This window comes from Capra hircus, chromosome 15 (assembly GCF_001704415.2).
Source record: "Capra hircus breed San Clemente chromosome 15, ASM170441v1, whole genome shotgun sequence".
Lineage (NCBI taxonomy): Eukaryota > Metazoa > Chordata > Mammalia > Artiodactyla > Bovidae > Capra > Capra hircus.
The window spans coordinates 59,992,933-60,014,121 of record NC_030822.1 but is presented as its reverse complement, the minus strand read 5'-3'; the positions used below and the strand labels follow the sequence as shown (position 1 = coordinate 60,014,121).

The following is a 21,189-nucleotide window of genomic DNA, read 5'->3' as shown; positions in this document are numbered from 1 at the left end:
AGATAAGCATAAGACAGGTCCTGCAGTTTCCTCGTCTTGAGGAACTACAGGGTTCGAGATTAGCCGTGGTTGCAAAGGAAGGCTATGGTTTTTGTCCTTTATAATGAGGGGGATCTCCTAGTACTGCTGCCTCTGTTCTAAGCTCCTGGTAATACACAGTCTTAGCCAACCAGTTTTCATAATGAAGGAAAGGACTTGGGACGAACTGCACACAAGAATCCTTTTAAAAGTCATTATTTGGAGGAAGATGAATCAATTTGACCAAATTTTTTTTAGAAGTGTACAAGGGTAAAGGGTATTTTCATACTGAATCTCCTTAGAATTAAATTCAGGATTATCTACTTAAGTGTAATGTTAAACCTAAGAGGCCATGAATGGGAGGAGGAAACAAACTGAATGAAAGTAAAACTAAGCCTTGTTGAGGGAACTTTGAAGATCTTTCTTCATGTGTAACATGATGGCTATTTCCTTCATAATCTCATAACACAAGCCAGTATAGAACCTTGGCTGCTAGGAGAAAGTTGTGAATGATGGAGACCACATATGGATTGAATGATTCTAACAGATGAGATCATTGCATTTGAAAGTTATTTCATGCTATTTCATGGTAAAAAAAAAAAAAAAAGTTACCTGATTTGTCCAAAATAATTGTTATCATGTCTGTAGAAAGATAATTCTTTAACATCAAATGAATGTGGAACCGAAATGAGATCTTTTCAGAGTTAAGAAAGGGTGTTTTGGAGCTAACCAAGAGGAGGTGACCGAAGCTGGTATTTTTTAGAGAAATGTTTAAGGGGCATGGTTGAGGCAGTTGCCCCTTCAGAAGGTTGGTGGTAGAGAACCTCTAGGAGCTTGTGCTTCTGGATCACAGTGCTGATTTCCTTGAGGAATCCATGGTTCACTCTCACAGACGTGGTATTTCTGTGTCTCCTCCAGGGACAGGACCAGATGGCAGAATCATCAAGAAGGACATTGACTCCTTTGTGCCTACTAAAGCTGCTCCTGTGAGTTCTATTTGGCTTTTAAATTCTGGTTGCAGTTTCCTCTGCAGAGTGCTTTGTCCAGCCTGTTAGACCCTTGCATACAGTGAGTGAAATAGCTTAATTGGTGCTGTGTTTTCTTTGTTTGATTTTACTGGCTGACAATATATAAGTATGAATGTGTTGTTATTCATATACAAAAGCAAAGATGCTACAGTAATGGTTTAGGTGCTAAGTCATGTCCAACTCTTGCAATCCCATGGACTGTAGCCTGCCAGGCTCCTCTGTCCATGGGATTCTCCAGGCTGGGATACTGGAGTGGGTTGCCATTTCCTTCTCCAGAGGATCTTCCCAACCCAGAAATTTAACCCTTCATTGCAGGCAGATTCTTTACCAACTGAGCTATGAGGGAAGCCCCAAAGATGCTATAGAACATTGAAATCCTTCGAAGTTGTTTTTGTTTTTTGAGTAGAGATACTAAAATTTTTCTAACATATTATCTCACTCAGACACTATTTTTAAGAGCATGCTTGACTTGGATTTCAGTTTTATTTGGTTAATTAGTCCACAGAGGGATTAAATCCACATAGTCAACTCTGATCAGCAAAGGTGCTAAGATAATCAGCTATAAGTAAGGATAATGATTTAGTTATTTAGATGTTTGCTTTAAAATGAAAGATTTGTCACTATTTTTTATTGACACTATTCAGGAGAATACAGTACCTTCTTTGTATTTATCTCAGTCTTTTCAATTTAAGAATGTTTTGATTGTTTTTCTTGAGGAAAATATTGCAAAAAAAATTGTTTTGATAGAAACTAGTCACAGAAAAATGACACTTAAAATATGATTACCCAATTCTAAGTATGAAAATTAAAAACAACTTTTAAACAAGCACAGTCCAGATCTGAGTCCCTTTTGCTCCCTTGGGATAGAAATAGTTATTTTTCTATAAGCCCTTTAATTTTTACTTTGCCATCTGTAAAAGGATCACTAACAGTAGTTCACAGTTGCTGATGCTAAGACTAAGCCACAGTTACTAAGAACCTTTTTACCTCTCTCTAGACCCCAGCAGCCGCTGTGCCTCCCCCGAGTCCAGGAGTGGCTCCAGTTCCTACAGGTGTCTTCACAGATATCCCAATCAGCAACATTCGTCGAGTAAGAGTATTACCGTAACTCCAGACCTCAAGCTGTTGGGGGCATTTTTACTCTGATTGTTCAGTTGCATTCATAGTTTAAAACACTAAGAAGAGACTTTTTAAAAATTGTGGATCTTTGATGATTCGTTTAGTAAATGTTTGTTTTGGCCAGTTGAATTCTCAGAATACACAAACACTGTGTTCTGATTAAATACCTATTACAAGGGGCTAAGTTGTGCTACAGTCCTACATCTTTCAGTTCTAATAATACATCAGGTAAGCATCGCCAGGGAGCAGGATAAAGGGGCAAACAGAGCCCTGAACAGATAACATCTCATCTCAACTCAAGATAATTGATTTTTTAATCTCTTTATTTCAGGTCATTGCACAGCGGTTAATGCAATCTAAGCAAACCATACCTCATTATTACCTTTCTATTGATGTAAATATGGGAGAAGTTTTGTTGGTACGGAAAGAACTTAATAAGGTAAAAGGTCTGGAAATTCCACCTCCATAAATTCTAAAAATCTTGTTTTCCTTCACTGAATATTTACATTTTTGTCACTGTGTTGTATTTTGTTATAAATGCCAGTTGATGACGGAAAGTGGATGTCATCTTAATTTTAACTTGCAGAAAATACCCTGGAGAATTTTCATTTTCTCACCCTTGATTAAAGCTTATTGTTAAAGTCAACTTTGCCATGGATCCATTTTAGCCTCACATAGTCACTATGATTCTTTGAGACTGCTTGGGTCTCTTCGGGTAGGTAAGAAACAGTGTGTTTGCTTTGTCTTCATACCTCCTTAGGGCTTAGTGTTTTGTAACTTACAGATGCAGCTACAGCAGCGCTTAGCAGGAAATTTAACAGGTGTAATGGTCTACAGTAGAAAAGATGAAAAAGAAACAACTTTTGGTTTCCTTTCATCCTTTTTACCTGAGGACATTTGGATATCCATCCCCTCCCACCTTCTCAAGATTATATAGTTTCAGTCTTCGAGAAGAGAATTTAAGAAACTATAATGGTTTCTTTCCTTTGCAGATGTTAGAAGGAAAAAGCAAAATTTCTGTCAATGACTTCATTATAAAAGCTTCAGCTTTGGCATGTTTAAAAGTTCCTGAAGCAAATTCTTCTTGGCTGGACACAGTTATAAGACAGTAAGTATAACCCTTTTAGGGAAGGTGTGTTCTATATCTATCTGCTGCTGCTGCTAAGCCACTTCAGTCGTGTCCGACTCTGTGTGACCCCATAGATGGCAGCCCACCAGGCTCCCCCATCCCTGGGATTCTCCAGGCAAGAACACTGGAGTGGGTTGCCATTTCCTTCTCGAACTCTTGAAAGTGAAAAGTGAAAGTGAGGTTGCTTAGTCGTGTCTGACCCTCAGCGACCCCATGGACTGCAGCCCACCAGGCTCCTCCTTCCATGGGATTTTCCAGGCAAGAGTACTGGAGTGGGGTGCCATTGCCTTCTCCACTATATCTATCTCTCTCTATATATATACACATCAGCAGGTGTTTTTGTGTGTTGTCTAATGTATAAGTAGGAGTGTAGGGAGTAAGAAGAAGCAGAATACAGAGTGGGAGATGACTTCCATGGGCAAAACAACTTGAAAACAACATAAAACTGTTTCTGAGACCATGCTAAATTTAATCAGTAAAGACTACAGATGCTTAAGAGTTCCGGGAAGGGAGATGAGTGTACAGATATGTATAATTAAGTTGATAATGACTCTCAAGGCAGGATTGAAATGGTTTTGTTCACCAATTAGTTCTGCTAAAACTTTAGTGGTGGCAAAATTGAAAACAAAACCAAAAAAGCAGTATTTGTTAATATTACGGTATCATGAGACTGGCATGGTGCTTAGTGTCTTTCGCATGTTGTCCCATTTAATTCTTAGGACCACCTTATGAGGTAGGTGTTTTTACTCCTCCGTTTTCCAGATGAAGAAACTGAGGCTCAGTAAGTTGAGTTACTCCTTGAGTTCATATGTTAGTAAGCAGCAGAACTGGGATTGGAACCAGGATTCTGACTCAGTCTAGTCTTTTATACTATGTAGATGGTTTTATATTATTAACTTAATTTTTATTACGATAATAGTATATACTTTATAATATTAATTCGTGGCTTATGGTGACCTGCTCAGCCTTTATCTGAGGTCCACTCCCAAGAGGGACACATAGCCTTTAAATTATTATTTCTTTTGGTATTTACCTTTATATTTCTTTGGGCTTCCCTGGTGGCTCAGATGGTAAAGAATCTGCCTGCAATGCAGGAGACCCAGGTTTGATCCCTGAGTCGGGAAGATCCTCTGGAGAAGGAAATGGCAACTCACTCCAGTATTCTTGCCTGGAAAATTCCATGGACAGAGGAGCCTGGTGGGCTATAGTCCCTGGGGTTACAAAGAGTCAGAAATGACTGAGTGACTAATCTCACTTTTCATATCTCTCTTTTTTTTTTGATGTGTTCACTTACTTTAATAATACTGCATTTACCATATTATCACCATGGAAGGTGGATTCAGGTTAGACAAGAGAATTTCATCAGTACAGCACAGCAAAGTTTGTGGTATACCAAAGTTTGCATACTGTCTGACCAAACCAGCTTGCTCATAAATCACTTCCATTATAGGCAATTTATTTAATTTATGATTCTTTCAGAGAAAATGAACATACTGCACACATTTTAAAAGTGTTTTTCATTTACCTTTGCATTAGCACTTAAAATGCACATTTCTATTTCAAAATAACATTTAAAATTATTCTAATATAACAGCAGCAAAATATAATTTTGCAATTACAAAAGAGCTAAAAGGGATCTACAATTAAGTTATTCTCATGTTTACAACTACAATTCTAAAATAAGTTATACTTCAAAGTGGCTGTTACCAGCTTTTTTAGGTTTGGTTTAAAAACACACGTAGACTTTCAGGGAGGTTTATAATGTTGTATTCCATGCAGTGTTCTGAAAGGGTTCCTCAAGTGCCTACCAGCCCTTAAAACAGTACTTAGTCCACAAGGCAGTCAGAGAGTTAAACTAAGTGGGGTAAATAGGATTCCTACCTTACATCAAAAGCATATGATTATTCTGCAGCCACTGGGAGCATTTTCAGGATTGGCATGTTGTCTTCTTTAAAACTAATTTCATCAGAAGGGTTTAGGAAGGTGGACAGGTAACACTAGCAAATATATTTAAAAGTGACATGTTTCTTTTGTGCTAATCTGACTCCCCTGAGTGACCTAGCTAGTGAACTAGTCACCAGTAACTTGGTCACCAGGCAAATCAAGCCTGCAAGAAAGGAAGCCAGTATTCAAATTACCATGTTCTTGTCTGACCCAAACAATATATTTTTAACAGAAACATATAACCTCAATATGAGATGTCTAACTAAAGCAAGCACCAAGACCAAGATGGCATCTCCTCTTCTAAGGTTGAGGTTTTGCCCAGAATTCTTGATACAGGGAATCGCCCATATCAAGAGTCATTGCTCCCCCAACAAAGCCTTGGACTGCCACACGCATGTGGGTCAGGTGAACAGACGTTTTAGTATTTCTCCTGCTCTTCCATTTATGTAATCCATATGCAATGATTGCTGCAAAACGTGCCGTTCCAAAGGTTTTCAGATGAGTTTAGATCCCTGATCTTCATCATATGAAGAAAGAGAAGCGTGTCGCTTAACATGGTGGTTGAAGAATCTTTAGACAACTACAGGACGTTTCAGGTTCCTACTGGCTTCTGACCTGGCTCCCGCATCTGCTGTCTACCTTCATATTTCTAAATAACATTTTTCTGTTGCCTTTTGTCAGTTTTTCATTTCATTTATTGTATCACCTTTCTGTTAAAGAAGGTTAAAATTTAGCTTTTTGGTACCCTCTCTACAAACACATACACAACCCATCATCCAACTAGATTGATTATAGTATAGATTTTTAAATTGCTTATCATCATTTCTTTCTGAAGTTTCTTTCAGGAAAAAAAAAAAGTTTCAGTTTCTATCTGAAACTCCCCAGGAAAACTAAACTTATTTCCCAAGACTGAAAAATGGTTTACTGATTCTGATTTTTGTCTTGGTCACCCTGCTATTAGAGAACATCTGAGGGTCTTATTATTCTTTAGAGACTATATTAGTTTTCTAGGGCTGCCAGTACAAATTACCACAAAATTTGTGGCTTAACAAAAATTTACTCTCTCCTAGTTCTGAAGGTTAGACATGTGAAATTAAGGTATCAGCAGGACCATGCTCCCTGCACAGGGTCTTGGGTGAACTCTTGCTTGCTCTCTCCAGCTCTGGCGGCTTCGGGCATTCCTTGGCTTGGGGCTGCGTAGCTCCAGCTTCACGTGGCCTTCATGTGTCCATGTCTTCCCGTCTGTCTCTTACAAGGACAATTGGCATTGGATTTAGGGCCCACCCAGATAACCCAGAGTGAACTCATCTCAAGGCCGTGATTATTTCAGTGAAGACCTTTTTACTTAATATGGTCACATTAATGGACTCTAGGATTAAGACATAGACATAACTTTGAGAGCATGGTTTATGAACATTTGAGGACAATTCTTTATACTGACATATGTCTTCATTTCTATTGGGTAGACTCCTTGGAGTGGAATTGCTGGATTGTAGGGTAAATTTATGTTTAACCTTTTAAGAATATCTGAAGGAAACACTACTTAGATGAAAGGATGGTGGTTGCAGCTCAAGTTCTATGAATCATTAATTAATCCTTACCAAAAGCCCTTCATTTATTTGTTCATGCAGCTATTTAACAAATGTTTATTGAACATACAGTGTTAACTGGATTTTGTCGTTGTTCAGTCTCTTAGTCATGTCTGACTCTTTGCAATCCCATGGACTGCAGCACACCAGGCTTCCCTGTCCTTCACCATCTCCCTGAGTTTGCCCAAACTCATGTCCTTTGAGTCAGTGATGCCATCCAACCATCTCATCCTCTGTCACCCTCTTCAGCCCTCAGTCTTTCCCAGCATCAGGGTCTTTTTCAGTGAGTTGGTTCTTCGCATCAAGTATTGGAGTTTCAGCATCAGCCCTTCCAATGAATATTGAAGATTGATTTCCTTTACGATTGACTGGTTTAGTGATGAACAAGATAGGAAACACCATCCCTACTCTATTAGGAATGTTTTTAAACATTACTGTAGTAACAGGATAATTTAATTAAGCAAGCAGCGCTGCTCTGTGACACCTTGGGCAGAGCCCAGCTGTGAGCTGCCGAGTGTCACTGTATTATTAGAGCAGGTCCCTATGTTTGTAACTGGCAAAAGCCTGCTGCCTCGGGCCAGCTTGGGCACACTGAGGGGTTTGGTACCCATAATCTCCAAAGAGCTGGAGTTCTTTTTTCATGTGAAGTTTTAACTTTTTTGAGTTGAAGGATAGTTGATTTATAATATTAAATTAGTTTTAGGATTATGACATAGTGATTCAGTGTTTTTATGGATTGCACTCCCTTATAAGTTATTACAAGATAATGGCTATAATTCACTGTGCTCTATAATATATATTTGTTGCTTATCTATTTTATACGTGGTAGTCTGTATCTGTTAATCACATATGCCCAATTCATCACTCTGCCCTTTCCTCTCTCCTTTGGTAACCACTAGCTTGTTTTCTCTGTGAGTTTGTTTCTGTTTTGCAAGTATATCCATTTGTATTATTTTTTACAGTCCATATATAAGATATACAGTATTTGTCTTTCTCTGATTTATTTCCTGAAGCATAATATTCCCTAGGTCTATCCATGTGGCTGCAGATGGTAGAATTTCATTCTTTTTTTATGGCTGAGTAATATTCCTGTGCGTGTATATATGTGTGTGTGTGAGTGATTGAGATGTCCGTTGTCTGTTGATGGGCACCTGGACTTGGGTTGCTTCCCTGTCTTTAATTGGTATGTTCATTTTTCTGGATATATATACCCGGGAGTGGAATTTCTGGATCATATAATAGTTCTATTTTACTTTTTTAAGGAACCTCCATACTCTCTTGCTATAGTGGTTGCACTCTATAGTGGTTGCATCAGTTTATTGATGCATTCTCACCAACAATTTATAATTTATGCTTTCTCACCCTTTTCATCCTTGCCAACGTTTGTTAACTTTTTTCTTAATTGCAGAACACTTTAGCAGGGGCCCTTACACAGACAACCCCTAAGGAGATCCTGATACAGTTCAGGAGTTTGGGAACTTGGTTGGGGGGGAAATATAATTCTTTTTTGCTAATCTTTATTGTAATAGTTGGGCTTCCCTGATAGCTCAGTTGGTAAAGAATGTGCCTGCACTGCAGGAGATCCCAGTTCGATTCCTCAGTCGGGAAGATGTGCTGGAGAAGGGATAGGCTACCCATGCCAGTGTTCTTGGGGTTCCCTTGTAGCTCAGCTGGTAAAGAATCCACCTGCATTGTGGGAGACCTGGGTTTGATCCCTGGGTTGGAAAGATCCCCTGGAGAAGAGAAAGGCTACCCACTCTAGTATTCTGGCCTAGAGAATTCCATGGACTGTATAGTTCATGGGGTCACAAAGAGTTGGACATGACTAAATGACTTTCACTTTCAGTGTGAAATTTAGCATTTTCTCCTATTATAGAGAACAAATCAAAGAGGTGTTTTAATACTTGTGCTGATAACCAAATAAAATCGAGTTGTTTTTATATGCATTGTAGTTGTTATGGATGTCTTAAAATATATCACTACTTCAAAAGCATAGCCATAATTAGATCTGCTGCAAGACTTTTGAAGCACATATATCACAGTTTTGTTTTTTGAATAGTTCAGTAACTGAATTTCAGTATATTTTGTTTTGGGGGGGAGGTTTTTCTTTTATTTAAGTATTTTGTTTCCTGTGTTTAAAAATTCTGAGAAGGGACCCAAATGCAGCGGTGTCTGTAGCATAGAAAAGATGGGGAATCCTGCTTTTATGTTCTGAGGCAGCACTAGCTCCCTACCAGGGGAGCACTCCTGTTTCTCCCCCGTGCAGTTCTTTTCCTTCAGTCTTCCTTTCATCTGCTCAAGCTCTGCTTGCAGATGAAGCTCCAGCCAGTCCTCTTCATCTCGTAAACCTAAGGAGTTCTTTTCAGTTCTCACTGGATGCTCAACGTTTTTTCCCCAATTACGTTCATGATGTTGGTCAGTGCCGATAAGGGGTAGTTAGTGAGTACATGTGAAGCCAACCTGTGGACACATTGCTCATTCATTTTTAAAATGTGCAAGTCTAAAAAAATAAAAGTGCAGGTATAAGAGAGGGCATAGCAAAATTGAAAAACCAGGCAAGATCTCTCTGGCTAAAAAGTAACACAGACTGAATACCGCTATTCTTGCTTAACCTGACAGACTCTTAACAGTTGATGATTATTGAGTTTTACTTTTCTTTTTTTCTTTTTAAATAGAAATCATGTTGTTGATATCAGTGTTGCAGTTAGTACTCCTGCAGGACTCATCACACCTATTGTATTTAATGCACATATAAAAGGACTGGAAACCATTGCTAATGATGTTGTTTCTTTAGCAACCAAAGCACGAGAGGGTAAACTACAACCACATGAGTTCCAGGTAAGATATTATGTATTTACTTTATGGAAGTCACTGTGCTATTTTAGTGAATTGTATTGTTTTTAAAGTTGGCCTTATGCTTTTATTGCATTTTCTGCTTTTTGATTCTGCCTTGTGTTCCCACTGACAGAAGGTCTTAAAAATAAAGAAAAATTGAGTAACCTATCAAAAGCTGAAAAAAAATTTTTTTAAGTAGTGTGCAAAAGCCACACAACTGACTTGTGTTCATGTTGCTATGGTTGTGTGTTTTCAGCAAAGTGTACCCCATTCAGTCTTTTCTTTTTTTTCCCTTTCACCTTTATGTGTAATTAGTAAATAGGAATTGTATATATTTAAGGTGTACAACTTGATGTTTTGATATATGTATACTCTGTGATCGTGACAAGGTAATTAACCTGTCATCTCATATACTTACCATTTTCCTTTTTTTAATGGTAGTTGAGTCCTTTTTTTAGGAAATATATTATTGAAGTAGAGTCGATGTACAGTGTGTTAATTTCTGTCGTACAGCAGAGTGTCTCAGTTATACATGTCCATAAATTCTTTTTCATATTCTTTTCCATTATGGTTTATCACAGGATATGGAATATAGTTCCCTGTGCTATACAGTAGGACCTTGTTGTATATCCATCCTATATCTAATAGTTTGTATCTGTTAATCCCAAACTCCCAATTGAACCCTCCCCACCCCTCATCCCCCACCCCCACTTAGCAACTATGAGTCTGTTCTCTCTGTCTGTGAGTCTATTTGTGTTTCATAGGTAAGTTCATTTGTGTCATATTTTATATTGCACATATAAATGATATCATATGGTATTTGTCTTTCTCTTTCTGACTTGCTTAGTATGATAATTTCTAGGTTCATCCATGTTGCTAAGAATCCCTTCTTAAAGTAAAACATCTTAAGGTTTTTTTAACAAAACATTTGTGATTTTTTTAAATTTATATTGACAAGCAGTTATGATGATCTGTTTTTAAATCTTTTTTTTCCTTTAGGGTGGCACTTTTACGATCTCAAATTTAGGAATGTTTGGGATTAAGAACTTCTCTGCTATTATAAACCCACCTCAAGCATGTATTTTGGCAATTGGTGCTTCAGAGGATAGACTGGTTCCAGCAGATAATGAAAAAGGGTAAGTGCCAAAATGGAGAGGGAGTTGTAAACTTACTTTCATTACAGTATACCTGGCTTTGAGTCTTAAGTTTTATAATTATTGGCATGGCATACTGGAGCTTCACACAGAGCTAGATGTAAGCACAGAGTGAAGTTTCTCAGGGCACTAACTTTTACTTTGCTATTTGAGATGGGAAGTCTTATTTACTCTAGGTCAGGGGTCAGCATAATTTTTCTTAAAGAGCCAGTTAGTAAATGTTTTATTTTTTCTGGGTCATGCAGTTGCTATTGCAAATACTTGGCTATTGTGGTATGAAAGCAGGCATAGCCAATACAAAAATGTATTCCAGTAAATCTGTGTTTGGTGGGATTTGGCCTGTGGGCTGTTGTTTCCTGACCTGTATTGTTCAGATGGTTGTTTGGTCTGTTTCTTCAAACTATTGATTTGACCTAGAGGTGTACAACCTGTGAAGAGTAGGAGAAAAATAATGTTACCTGGTTGGGACTGTAAGATAGGAGCTGGCATTTGGGCTGGTTACTAGCTAACATCTAGTGATTGCTTTTCGAATACCTAATAATGTTTTTTAATCTTTTTCTAGGTTTGATGTGGCCAGCATGATGTCTGTTACACTCAGTTGTGATCATCGTGTTGTCGATGGAGCAGTTGGAGCCCAGTGGCTTGCTGAGTTTAGAAAGTATCTTGAAAAACCTATCACCATGTTGTTATAATTAATCCAAGAATTTCTAGACTCTCCTAGGTCACATTGTTTCATTCTTACGAAGGTATTAATATGTCATTAAACGGTGGTTCTCTTTTTATTTTAAGGTTAACCAGTTATTTTTGAGTCTGTCCAGATAAGTTATTTGTAATGGGCATTACTGAATTTTTTAAAATGCCAATTACATCCCAATATTATGCACATTTAATAAACACCAGATTTTAAGCTGTGTACTCCAGGTCAAGGGGCCTGTGGCATAGCCCTTTGGTAGTGTGGCCTTCCACTGGAAATGCAGAGGTAGAATTGTGGTTCCCTATTGAGACAGGCACATAAAAGTAACCTTGATGAGACCTTGAGGCTTTGAAATTTAATTACCTCAAATGTTTTGATTAGATTTGAGAAAAGAGAAGTCAGGAAAATTAGTTCTTTTGGAGAAAGGATTTGAACTGAAACTTGATTTTGGAATTTAAACCTAGTTAAAAATTTTCTGTTACGTAAATCTTGGCTTATCACGGATGGGAAGCATGGAGAACTTGAAGGAAAATATGAGAAAACTTTAAAAGTCAACATTTTCATAGGACTGTTCAACCAGCTGTTCTTTGTTTATTTTTCTATGAATTCAGAAATGGTTGTTTTCTCCTCTTGAGATGAAGATATAAATATGAACCAGCTCCTTGGTATAAGTGAGAATTTGTGTGTGTATCTATTTAAATAATTTAAATGTGTCATTGTGAGAGCAGAATTCTATAATTGCCTCAAATAAAAGAATATGCTTATAGAATTTAACAGAGTGAACTTGTGAAAGTAGAATTTTTCCTGTAAAATTAACTAGTGGTTACTTGCAGATGAACTTAATTACTAGGATTTATTACTTAAATACTTGAAAAACTTGTATCAAGTAACTGTGGAATGGAATAAGTGTATATATGTAAATATGGTTCCTAGTGAGATATGTGCCAAAGTCCATTTATCATCAAGTTGTGTCTGAAAAGAAAAAGGGGAGAGATACACTAGTGGATAGTTTGGAGTGATAAAAGATGGTGACTGGGACAAACTAGTCATTTGTACTTGGATAAAATGGAAAATGTTAAATGTGTATAAAAAGAAGTGTTCTATGTTTTTCCACCCCAATGTTGTCTCATGTAAAATAAGAAAACCCTAAAATCCTGTCAGAGAGAAAAAGATTATTTAGGTTGTTTGCTACCTTATCAGCCTAAATATTTATTTTCCATTTTCTTACAATTTGCCTTTCTGTAGGGGGTTGGGGGGTGGTGATATTCAGGATAATAAAAATGAATTACAAACATTATCACAGTTCTAGACTTTCTATGGAATTGATGTGATTTAATAAATAAATTTGGAATTATGACTATTAGCAAATCTGATCCTCCTTGTCAAATGTAATATGCAGAACTATTCCCTGAAATTTAGGTCTTTCAATGTTGAATCTGTTTCTAAATGTTCATTATTACATGGTGCACAAGTGACACTCGATATATTCCAGAAATATTTTCCTTGATGTATTATTATGAAAAGTCAGTTAATCTGACTTTTCAGTAGTGATTTTAGCTTGAATTGAAGATTATGGAGAAGGAACAAACTTAGGAGAAGGAACAAACTTATGACAAGGGACCACCGTAGTATGAGCCACATCTGGTTCAAATACGTGAAACTTCAAAGATAATTCATTATTCGGTAGTGTTTATGGCTCTGTTGTTCCCTTGAGAGAAAAATTTAAAAGTTGTATTCTAATAAAAATTGTTCTGAGTTAAAAATTAACCTGAGCTATAATCTAAATTTGGATTCAGTTTATTTCCCTTACCAGATGGAATGAACAAGTGTTAGAAATAGTGTTTTGGTTCAAATTAGATTGTTTGAAAATTAAACTATATGTTTTCAATGTGTCTTGTCTAATATTTTTGATTTGTTGGTAATTATTTTTCACATTAGATTTTTTTAAGACCAGGAACAGCTATGTACATGGTAAGCTCTTAGTACAGATACACTTTGAGTTTATAGAATTGGTAAAATAAGTTCTGAGTTTGGGAGCATATAATCTAACCTTCAGGCTCAAGGAGCCCTCTTGTTAGGAGGTGGCACATAGCAAGAAGGAAGTGTGGTCTGGCTCTGCTAGCTATAAACTCCATTCCTGAGGTTTGTGAATGCAGTAGTATCCCAAGGCCTGGACTGCAGAAGTTGACCAGTGCGAGTGGTCCCAGGATTGTGCTGTAAGGAATTCTCATCACTCAGTAATGCATAAACTCTGGAGGACATGAGAAAAGAATCACTACTGATTGCTAATCTCTAAAGCCAAGTTTGTAGAAAAATCTGGTATCTTAATCAAGGATAATTCATGTCCATTTCAAAGTTTTTAGTTTTGAAGAAGAAATATCTTGATAAGATTCAGATTAAACTGCTCAACTGTTCGTTATTAGTTGATGCTCTTCCTGACCAGAGTTTTGCTTTTTGTAGGGAGGGGGAGGTGGAGATGTTATAAGTGAAGGTATTTTGGAAAACTAGTATGTAAGTTTACCATTTTAATGTTAAGCATGCTAGATCTTGTACTCATTAATAAGTACACAATTACATAACTCCTGACATAAGTAACACCTAAGTGCGAGAGTACAAGAGTAGAGATTCAGTTATTTCTGTGTAAGTAGGTATGGGAATTTATAGAAATTAAGTTTGACAGTGATTTTGTAGAAGAAAAGATAAGGTCAAAGCATTCCAAGTCTTTTGAAGGATAAGTATAGGATATCACAGTTCTAGAAAACTTTCCAACAATAAATTATCCTATTGCTAGAAAAATTCAAGTCCACACCAGGTTTAAGAAAATTACTCATTTCTAATTATCACAGGTCAGTTACTGCTATCCACACATTAGTTTCTAAAGTTTAAAAGTTTTAAAATTAATGAGAACTTTATTTAAAGACCTTATGTTGAATTAGAAATTAATAATTACAAGGAGAGTGTTTTGTATTTAGAAAAGACAAGGGATGTTTGAAGTTTGGTGTGAATGTTGCTTACTTGGATATAAATTGGAAAACTGACACTTCTGTACTGAACAAAGAACTGACAGATGAATGGGAGTTTAAAAGTACATCACTTCTGTATTTTAAAAGTTATTTTCTTAAGAGAAAGGCACTTGTCCCAAAGTCAGCTCCTTTGCCTTAAGTTAGAGTTGGGTGTATTTTATGTCTTATGTGTAATAATACCCGATGACTGCCACTGCATCGTTTTATCTAATCCGTAGACAAGTCCATACCTGATATTAAAGGGAGGTAGGCCTGGGTGGCTTGGACTCCTGCCAGAGCTTGCTTTATAGAAGTATAGAGGTTCACAGAAGCAAAGGTTTACACATTATTACACTGGTCCTACATCTTTATTGCTGGAGGAAACTTTCACTGCTAAGGCACATCTTGGTAGTAAAGAACTTCTTGCACAGTCTGGAATTTATTCCTGACGCAAAAATTTACTAGAGACAAAAATGTTTTCAACTAGTAAACAAAGAATTCTTACATATTATACCTAGAGACAGACTTTTCCCAAATGGTATTTAAGTTACTTGAGGCCATTACAAATATCTTCAAAACAAGTATATCATGGCAGTACTGTTTTTGGTAGTTTCTGCTTACTGCCAAGTTTACTTGAGGAGAAAGAATTTTAAAAAGCAGCTGATGAGAAAATCTCATTCCATCAAAAGAAACTCCTAGAAAACGAAACTTAAAAGTTTTAAGATAAACTTCTTCACAGATAATGGAGGCCCTCTAATTCACATGACTTTCACAGAAAACTCCAAATACTCGATGCTTTGAACTTACACCAATGGCATTGTGACGATTAAAGTGGCTTTCTCTTTGATAAATTTTGCTGTAGTCATTTCAGTATCCACAGATTCTGGAAGATTTAGATATAATCTGTACTTTTCAGAGACCTCGATCAGTATATCATCCTAAAAAAAAATAAACCAAGAGAGATTTTAAAAGATGAAAGTAGAAAAGTATTTCCTGGTTAGAATTTGTTACAGGTTTATTGTTCTCAGTTATTCACTCCTTTCCCATAAGAAGAGGGTCCACTTATGAGCAGTAAAGGTATTGTAAATCCCTGAGATTCTGAGGTGGTTATTATTGTTCAGTGTGTTAAAAGTGAATTGACAGCAGTACCAGAAGATGGGTGCTGCCATTATAAATTAAGTAGCATTGACTTCAGGGCTGACCAGCAAACAGCAAGAAAACTTGCTGGAGACTGGAAAGATGGTGATCTATGTTTTATGGTGACAAAGCTCTTACCACAATAATTTGGAAGACAGTCTACCTCATTAACTTGTGTTTTTAGGTACAGAAATGGGAACATAGAATGTTATTTGCATGCGTTGGTTCTGTTGGCTACATTTAACAAGGTACTACAAAAAGATGGAAGTTAGAAAAGTTCTCAATTTGCAAGGGAATATAAAGAACTGAAAGGGAATATACAGAGCACATAAATTCTAAGACTTGAATGAAAAATGGAACCAATTTTTATTTTCAACCAGTAATAAAACAGAAATAACCTTTCAGCCTCAACATTCCATGGGCAGCAAACAGGTTGAGTAAGCTCCTCAGCATCTAATGACAGCGTAGTCTTCAACGCTCTTTTCAGGCATGGCTAAGGTAGATTATGAAAGAGAAAAAACCTCCCAAAGAATGGAGCTAAAAGTCATGGAAAATAATGGAAATAGGAGGCTAGGTAATCAAGGAAGCTTGTCAAGGGACCTCAGCAAGAACATCCTCTACCTCCAGGAAAGGGACCTTTGCACTATCTGCCTACCAGGGTTTTAGAATTGCCGAGTACCAATAACTACTGTGTGCCTTACAGATTTCCAGTTTCTGAATTGAGACTGTTGATTGTGGTTATTCTCTCTCCGTTCTACATTGTATGATGCATGGGGTTACAGAAATAGATAACTTGTCATTGCAGTTCATGCAAATTTTGTCTAATGCAGATTATGATGGCAAAATCCTGCACTTCGGAATCTGATACTGGGATTGGAGGTATGTTTCTTGGGAAAAGAAGCAAATACTTGTGACCAAGAGGGTGGACTGTGGTAGACTGTAGATTGTTGCTTTTCTAAGAGGATTTATGCATTCTTGTCATGTAACCTCCAGTGACTGTGAGAAGAATGTCCTTTCCAGCTGTACTGATGTAGGACTTGGCCTTCTGACTTTTTGATCAATACAATGTGAGCTTAAGTAATACATTCCATATCTGAGAGGAAGTTTTAGGATCTATTGCATGGTTTCACCATTTCTGTTTTCCCTCTTCCATCAGAATGACTTGTCTGAAGTGAAAGTTGTTCTTTCACCTTGTGTCTTAAAATGTGCAGCACGCAGAGCAAAGCAGGATGAGCTGACATGTAACCTGAGCAAATTATTGTAAGCCACTGAGACTGTGGAGTTATTTTTTACTGCAGCATAACAGTGATTATTGACTGATGCAAATTTACAGCATTACCTATTCAGCTTACCTCAGAAACACTAAGGTCACAGAGAGATACTGAATTAATACCAGGTAATTCAACTTTCAATTCAATTTTCAGAGGTTTCTCATTCTGATCTGCCACAAGTTTTAATTCATAGGCTGGTCTCTTCATCTCCACTTCAGTCTCTGTACTAGAAATTTCTTCTATCAGACATGCTGTTTTACTTGAAACTTGGTCTTTCGGCAGTAAACGTTGAGGAAACTGATCTGAATTGCTCACAGTACTGCTTCTTATCTTTTCAAGGGTTAGTTCTTAATTTTAAAAAAGGAAGATGAAATCACAAAATTAATCAACATGAAATACTGTCAGGCAATGAGCTGTAACAGTGGTAGTGTTAGCCAAGATGGCAGACAAAGCTGCAGGTAAATTGACTTGGGAATCTTAAAAGAGTCTTAAACCAGAGAATCTGGTTTAAAAGTTTGCAGGATTTATCTTTAAGGACATGCTAATTTTTTAAAAAAATTTTATTAAGTATAGTTGATGTACAGGGTTGTGTTTAATATCTGTGGAATAGCAAAAGGACCCAGTTATATATTTTTCATATTCTTTTCTATTATGGTTTATCACAGGATATTGAATATAGTTTCCTGTGCCATACAATAGGACCTTGTTTATTCATCCTATATATAATAGTTTGCATGTGCTAAGCCCAAACTCCCAGCCCATTTCTCACTTTCCCTTGCAACCACAAGTCTGTTCTTTATGAGTCTGTTTCTTAGATAGGTTCATTTGTGTTGTTTTTTAGATTCCACACATAAGCAATATCATATGGTATTTGTCTTCCTCCTGATTTACTTCGCTTAGTATGATAATATCTAGGCCCATCTATGTTGTTGTTGTTTAGTCACGAAATTGTATCTGACTCTTTTGAGACCCTATGGACTGTAGCCTGCCAGGCTTCTCTGTCTATGGGATTTCCCAGGCAGGAATACTGGAGTGGGTTGCCATTTTCTTCTCCAGGGGATCTTCCTGACCTGTGGATCCGACCCATGCCTCCTGAATTGGCAGGCGAGTCCTTTACCACTGAATCATCAGAGAAGCCTCTGTCTGTGTTGTTGCTGCTGCTGCTACTGCTGCTAAGTTGCTTCAGTCGTGTCCGACTCTGTGTGACCCCATAGACGGCGGCCCACCAGGCTCCCTCATCCCTGGGATTCTCCAGGCAAGAACACTGGAGTGGGTTGCCATTTCCTTCTCCAATCCATGCAACTGAAAAGTGAAAGTGAAGTCGCTCAGCCGTGTCCAACTCTTAGGACCTCATGGACTGCAGCCTACCAGGCTCCTCCCTCTATGGGATTTTCCAGGCAAGAGTACTGGAGTGGGGTGCCATTGCCTTCTCTGCCATCTATGTTGGGATATGCTAATATTCCTAATATCTAATCTTTATATTTTTCTATCTTAAATTTCTCATCTTTTACAATTGAGACTTCTAGTTTGCAAAATGTACACCAGAAGCAAAAAACATTTTAAATCAGATCACTTTCCATTACATTTCATTAATTTACCGTTTCTCATTTTCTCTCTTAAGTCTGCGGGATTGGTTTGGATTCCCATCAGATTTTGTTTCATTCTTTGAATGCTTCCTTTTATTCTAAATTTGGTAATAGAGTAACAGTTTGAGAGAGTAAGTTGGAGTTGTTCCTCAATGCATTTCATGGCCATCCGTATCAGTTGATCTTTTTTCACTTGGTCTTTCTCTGCTGCCTGGAGAACATCAGGATGATAGGCAACATCGATGACTGTGTAAACATCTGTGTGTGTAATTCAGAGGGAGTACAATGAAGACAATTTGTTTTACTAATGCTATCGTCAGGTAATATTTTAAGTCATAGCCTGATAAAGATGGAAAAGTATAAATTCTATTTCTGTATTTTCAAAGATAATCACAATGGTGCTATATATATAAAATTCCAATTAGAGCATTTCTTGGCATTTTTTGGCAAGAAAAGTGAATTAATGGCAATAATTATATGAATTAAAATAGTTCATATTATTAGGAAATTAAATAGTATTCAATTTTCACAAAGTACCATTATTCAGTTCAGTTCAGTCGCTCAGTTGTGTCCAACTCTTTGCAACTCCACGGACCCTTATTATTCATTGACTATACCATGACCAAATATGTAATGCTTTTTACCAAGTAAAATCTGGCCCATGCTTATTCCCACATCCCAATTTTTAAAATGTGCTTTCTCTCCCATAATTCTATGTACCTGATGTCTCAGATGTATCTTCTGGTCTGCCAATACTTAGAGGTACTGGATGAGTGGCTGATTCTGGAGCTGGGATCCTTTTCCACTGACATAGGTTGATAAAAAGTAATTTTTCTTTTGGTTTCTAGAAAGCAAAAAATTTGCATGTCTCAAAATCCAGTTTTTAAATTTTTAAAAAATATCCTAAAGGTAACATCACAGAGTTACCTCCCCAACCAAATAACTTCTCTTTATTTGAAAAATCTCCAACTATATTATTCTCTATTAAATGATTACATTACTTTTGATTTTTATTCTAGCAGAAAAATGACTGATTTGGGGATCTCCAAAATGTGTCAAATATGAAATTCCCATTCTTATTCCATCAATACTATCTTTCATATTACATTCAATTTTCCATTATTCAGAGTGGCAGTCTCCCTCAATGTTCTTATGCTGAAGTAGTAATAGCTAAGGGTAAGCCATTGTCTGGTTATTCCAGGACCATTTCAATCAGGACTTCCTTTCTCTGGGCACCAACTCTACATACCAGAATCCTGGTTTGTAGACAGAGCTGTGGTTCTGGGGTAGCACAGAGCTCTTTCCCCTCTTTGAGCTGCTGTTGAATGAACTTCTGATAGCTCTCAGGGTTACTTTCAGCCAGATCATCTAAGAGGTTCCAGAACTGAGTAACCTGGGTAAGCAGACCCTTTGAGGATGACTCCATGATATAGATGAATAGGCCTCTTAAGCCTGTGGAAAGACATGACTTAAGGAAGAAAAAAATCTCACCTCAAATCTATTCTTCGCGGGGAGGAGGAACAGTTCAGGGGCTGTTTTGTTGAAGTTGACAGCTATTCTTAACACCAGTGCCTAAAAGATTATGGATCAGCACTGTTTTATCTTTTCCTTATATTCTATTTAGTACCCTTTCTTACATTCTCAAGATGCTCTCTCAGATGGTAAGTCCTTACCTCTGCATAGACCCTCACAAGCCTTGCTGCTGCTGCTAAGTCGCTTCAGTCGTGTCCGACTCTGTGCGACCCCATAGATGGCAGCCCACCAGGCTCCCCCGTCCCTGGGATTCTCCAGGCAAGAACACTGGAGGGGGTTGCCATTTCCTTCTCCAATGCATGCAACTGAAAAGTGAAAGTGAAGTCGCTCAGTCGTGTCCGACTCTTAGCGACCCCATGGACTGCAGCCTACCAGGCTCCTCCGTCCATGGGATTTCCAGGCAAGAGTACTGGAGTGGGTCGCCAGTGCCTTCTCCGCTTGAGAGGTCATTTAAAGTCTGGATTTCTCGGGATTTTCTTGTTTCAACACCCGGGTATATGGTAACTGGGGCCTGAATTTGCTAGAAGTGTGCTGTGGGTTGACGGCCACATGAGACTTCCTCAATCCTCAGCATAGTTTAGGAGTTAAAAGCATGGACTCTGCAGCCAGAATGCCGAGATTCCACTCTTAGCTCTATCATTTACTAGCTGTGTGATCTTGAGAAATTAATTTTCACATGTGCTTCAGTTTATTCTCCTCGAAATGGAGGCGATAATACCTATCTCACAGGGTTATCGTGAGAATTAAGTAAGCTAATACGGAGAGGCTGGAACACCTGCCAAGCATAATAATATTCTCTCTACCACTTGAGATAACCTCCCTCTAAGCCCCCTCCGTCAATGGAGACGTATCTTACAGCATCCACAGAATGAGGAGGATTCTCCAAATACTACATTAAGATTAGACTAAATGGGAAATTTAATTTTTCCAGAGGTCGGCGAACCTACCTCTTCCTTTGGTTTCTTGACAAAACGCGACGCCTGTTACCAGGGTAACCACACTGGGACAACATCTAATTGAGTCCGGAAAGCTCCAGACAAAAAGGTCTTATCTTTCTACATCCAGTTCCCGAGTCTTCTCCTTCTGGTGCTGGGCTTGCTTTTCGGCTGAGCCTGACCCACTTCTTTTCCAGGACGGACCTTGCCTCCCG

The 21,189-nt window shown here is 37.8% G+C and overlaps 2 protein-coding genes and 1 pseudogene across 2 annotated transcripts in view; 1 reads left to right on the top strand and 2 right to left on the bottom strand.

Annotated features, from left to right (window-relative positions):
- Positions 1-13,277, top strand: part of DLAT (dihydrolipoamide S-acetyltransferase) — a 31,606-nt gene extending 18,329 nt beyond the window's left edge. The window contains exons 8-14 of the mRNA XM_018059784.1: positions 937-1,004; positions 2,044-2,136; positions 2,497-2,604; positions 3,158-3,273; positions 9,503-9,665; positions 10,662-10,798; positions 11,379-13,277. Coding sequence (XP_017915273.1) covers positions 937-1,004; positions 2,044-2,136; positions 2,497-2,604; positions 3,158-3,273; positions 9,503-9,665; positions 10,662-10,798; positions 11,379-11,508 — 815 coding nt within the window. The 3' untranslated portion in view covers positions 11,509-13,277. The remainder of the gene's footprint in view (positions 1-936; positions 1,005-2,043; positions 2,137-2,496; positions 2,605-3,157; positions 3,274-9,502; positions 9,666-10,661; positions 10,799-11,378) is intronic.
- On the bottom strand, positions 5,340-9,235 carry LOC102170713 (annotated as a pseudogene).
- PIH1D2 (PIH1 domain containing 2) lies at positions 14,402-21,173 on the bottom strand. Its single transcript, XM_005689439.3, has 6 exons — positions 20,987-21,173; positions 19,756-19,958; positions 19,227-19,350; positions 18,519-18,764; positions 17,002-17,267; positions 14,402-15,450 (listed from the first exon to the last, which is right to left on the bottom strand). Exons 2-6 carry the CDS (start codon positions 19,930-19,932, stop codon positions 15,316-15,318), a joined length of 948 nt encoding a protein of 315 aa, XP_005689496.1. The 5' UTR covers positions 19,933-19,958; positions 20,987-21,173; the 3' UTR covers positions 14,402-15,315.

Coding starts and splice junctions, on each gene's coding strand:
- PIH1D2 (XM_005689439.3), bottom strand. CDS start 19,932: ATGGAGTCATCCTCAAAGGGTCTGCTTACCCAGGTTACTCAGTTCTGG. Junction 18,765..19,226: donor AGATACATCTGAGACATCAG/GTACATAGAATT, acceptor TTACACACACAG/ATGTTTACACAGTCATCGAT. Junction 17,268..18,518: donor AAGAGAGAAAATGAGAAACG/GTAAATTAATGA, acceptor TTTAAAATTAAG/AACTAACCCTTGAAAAGATA.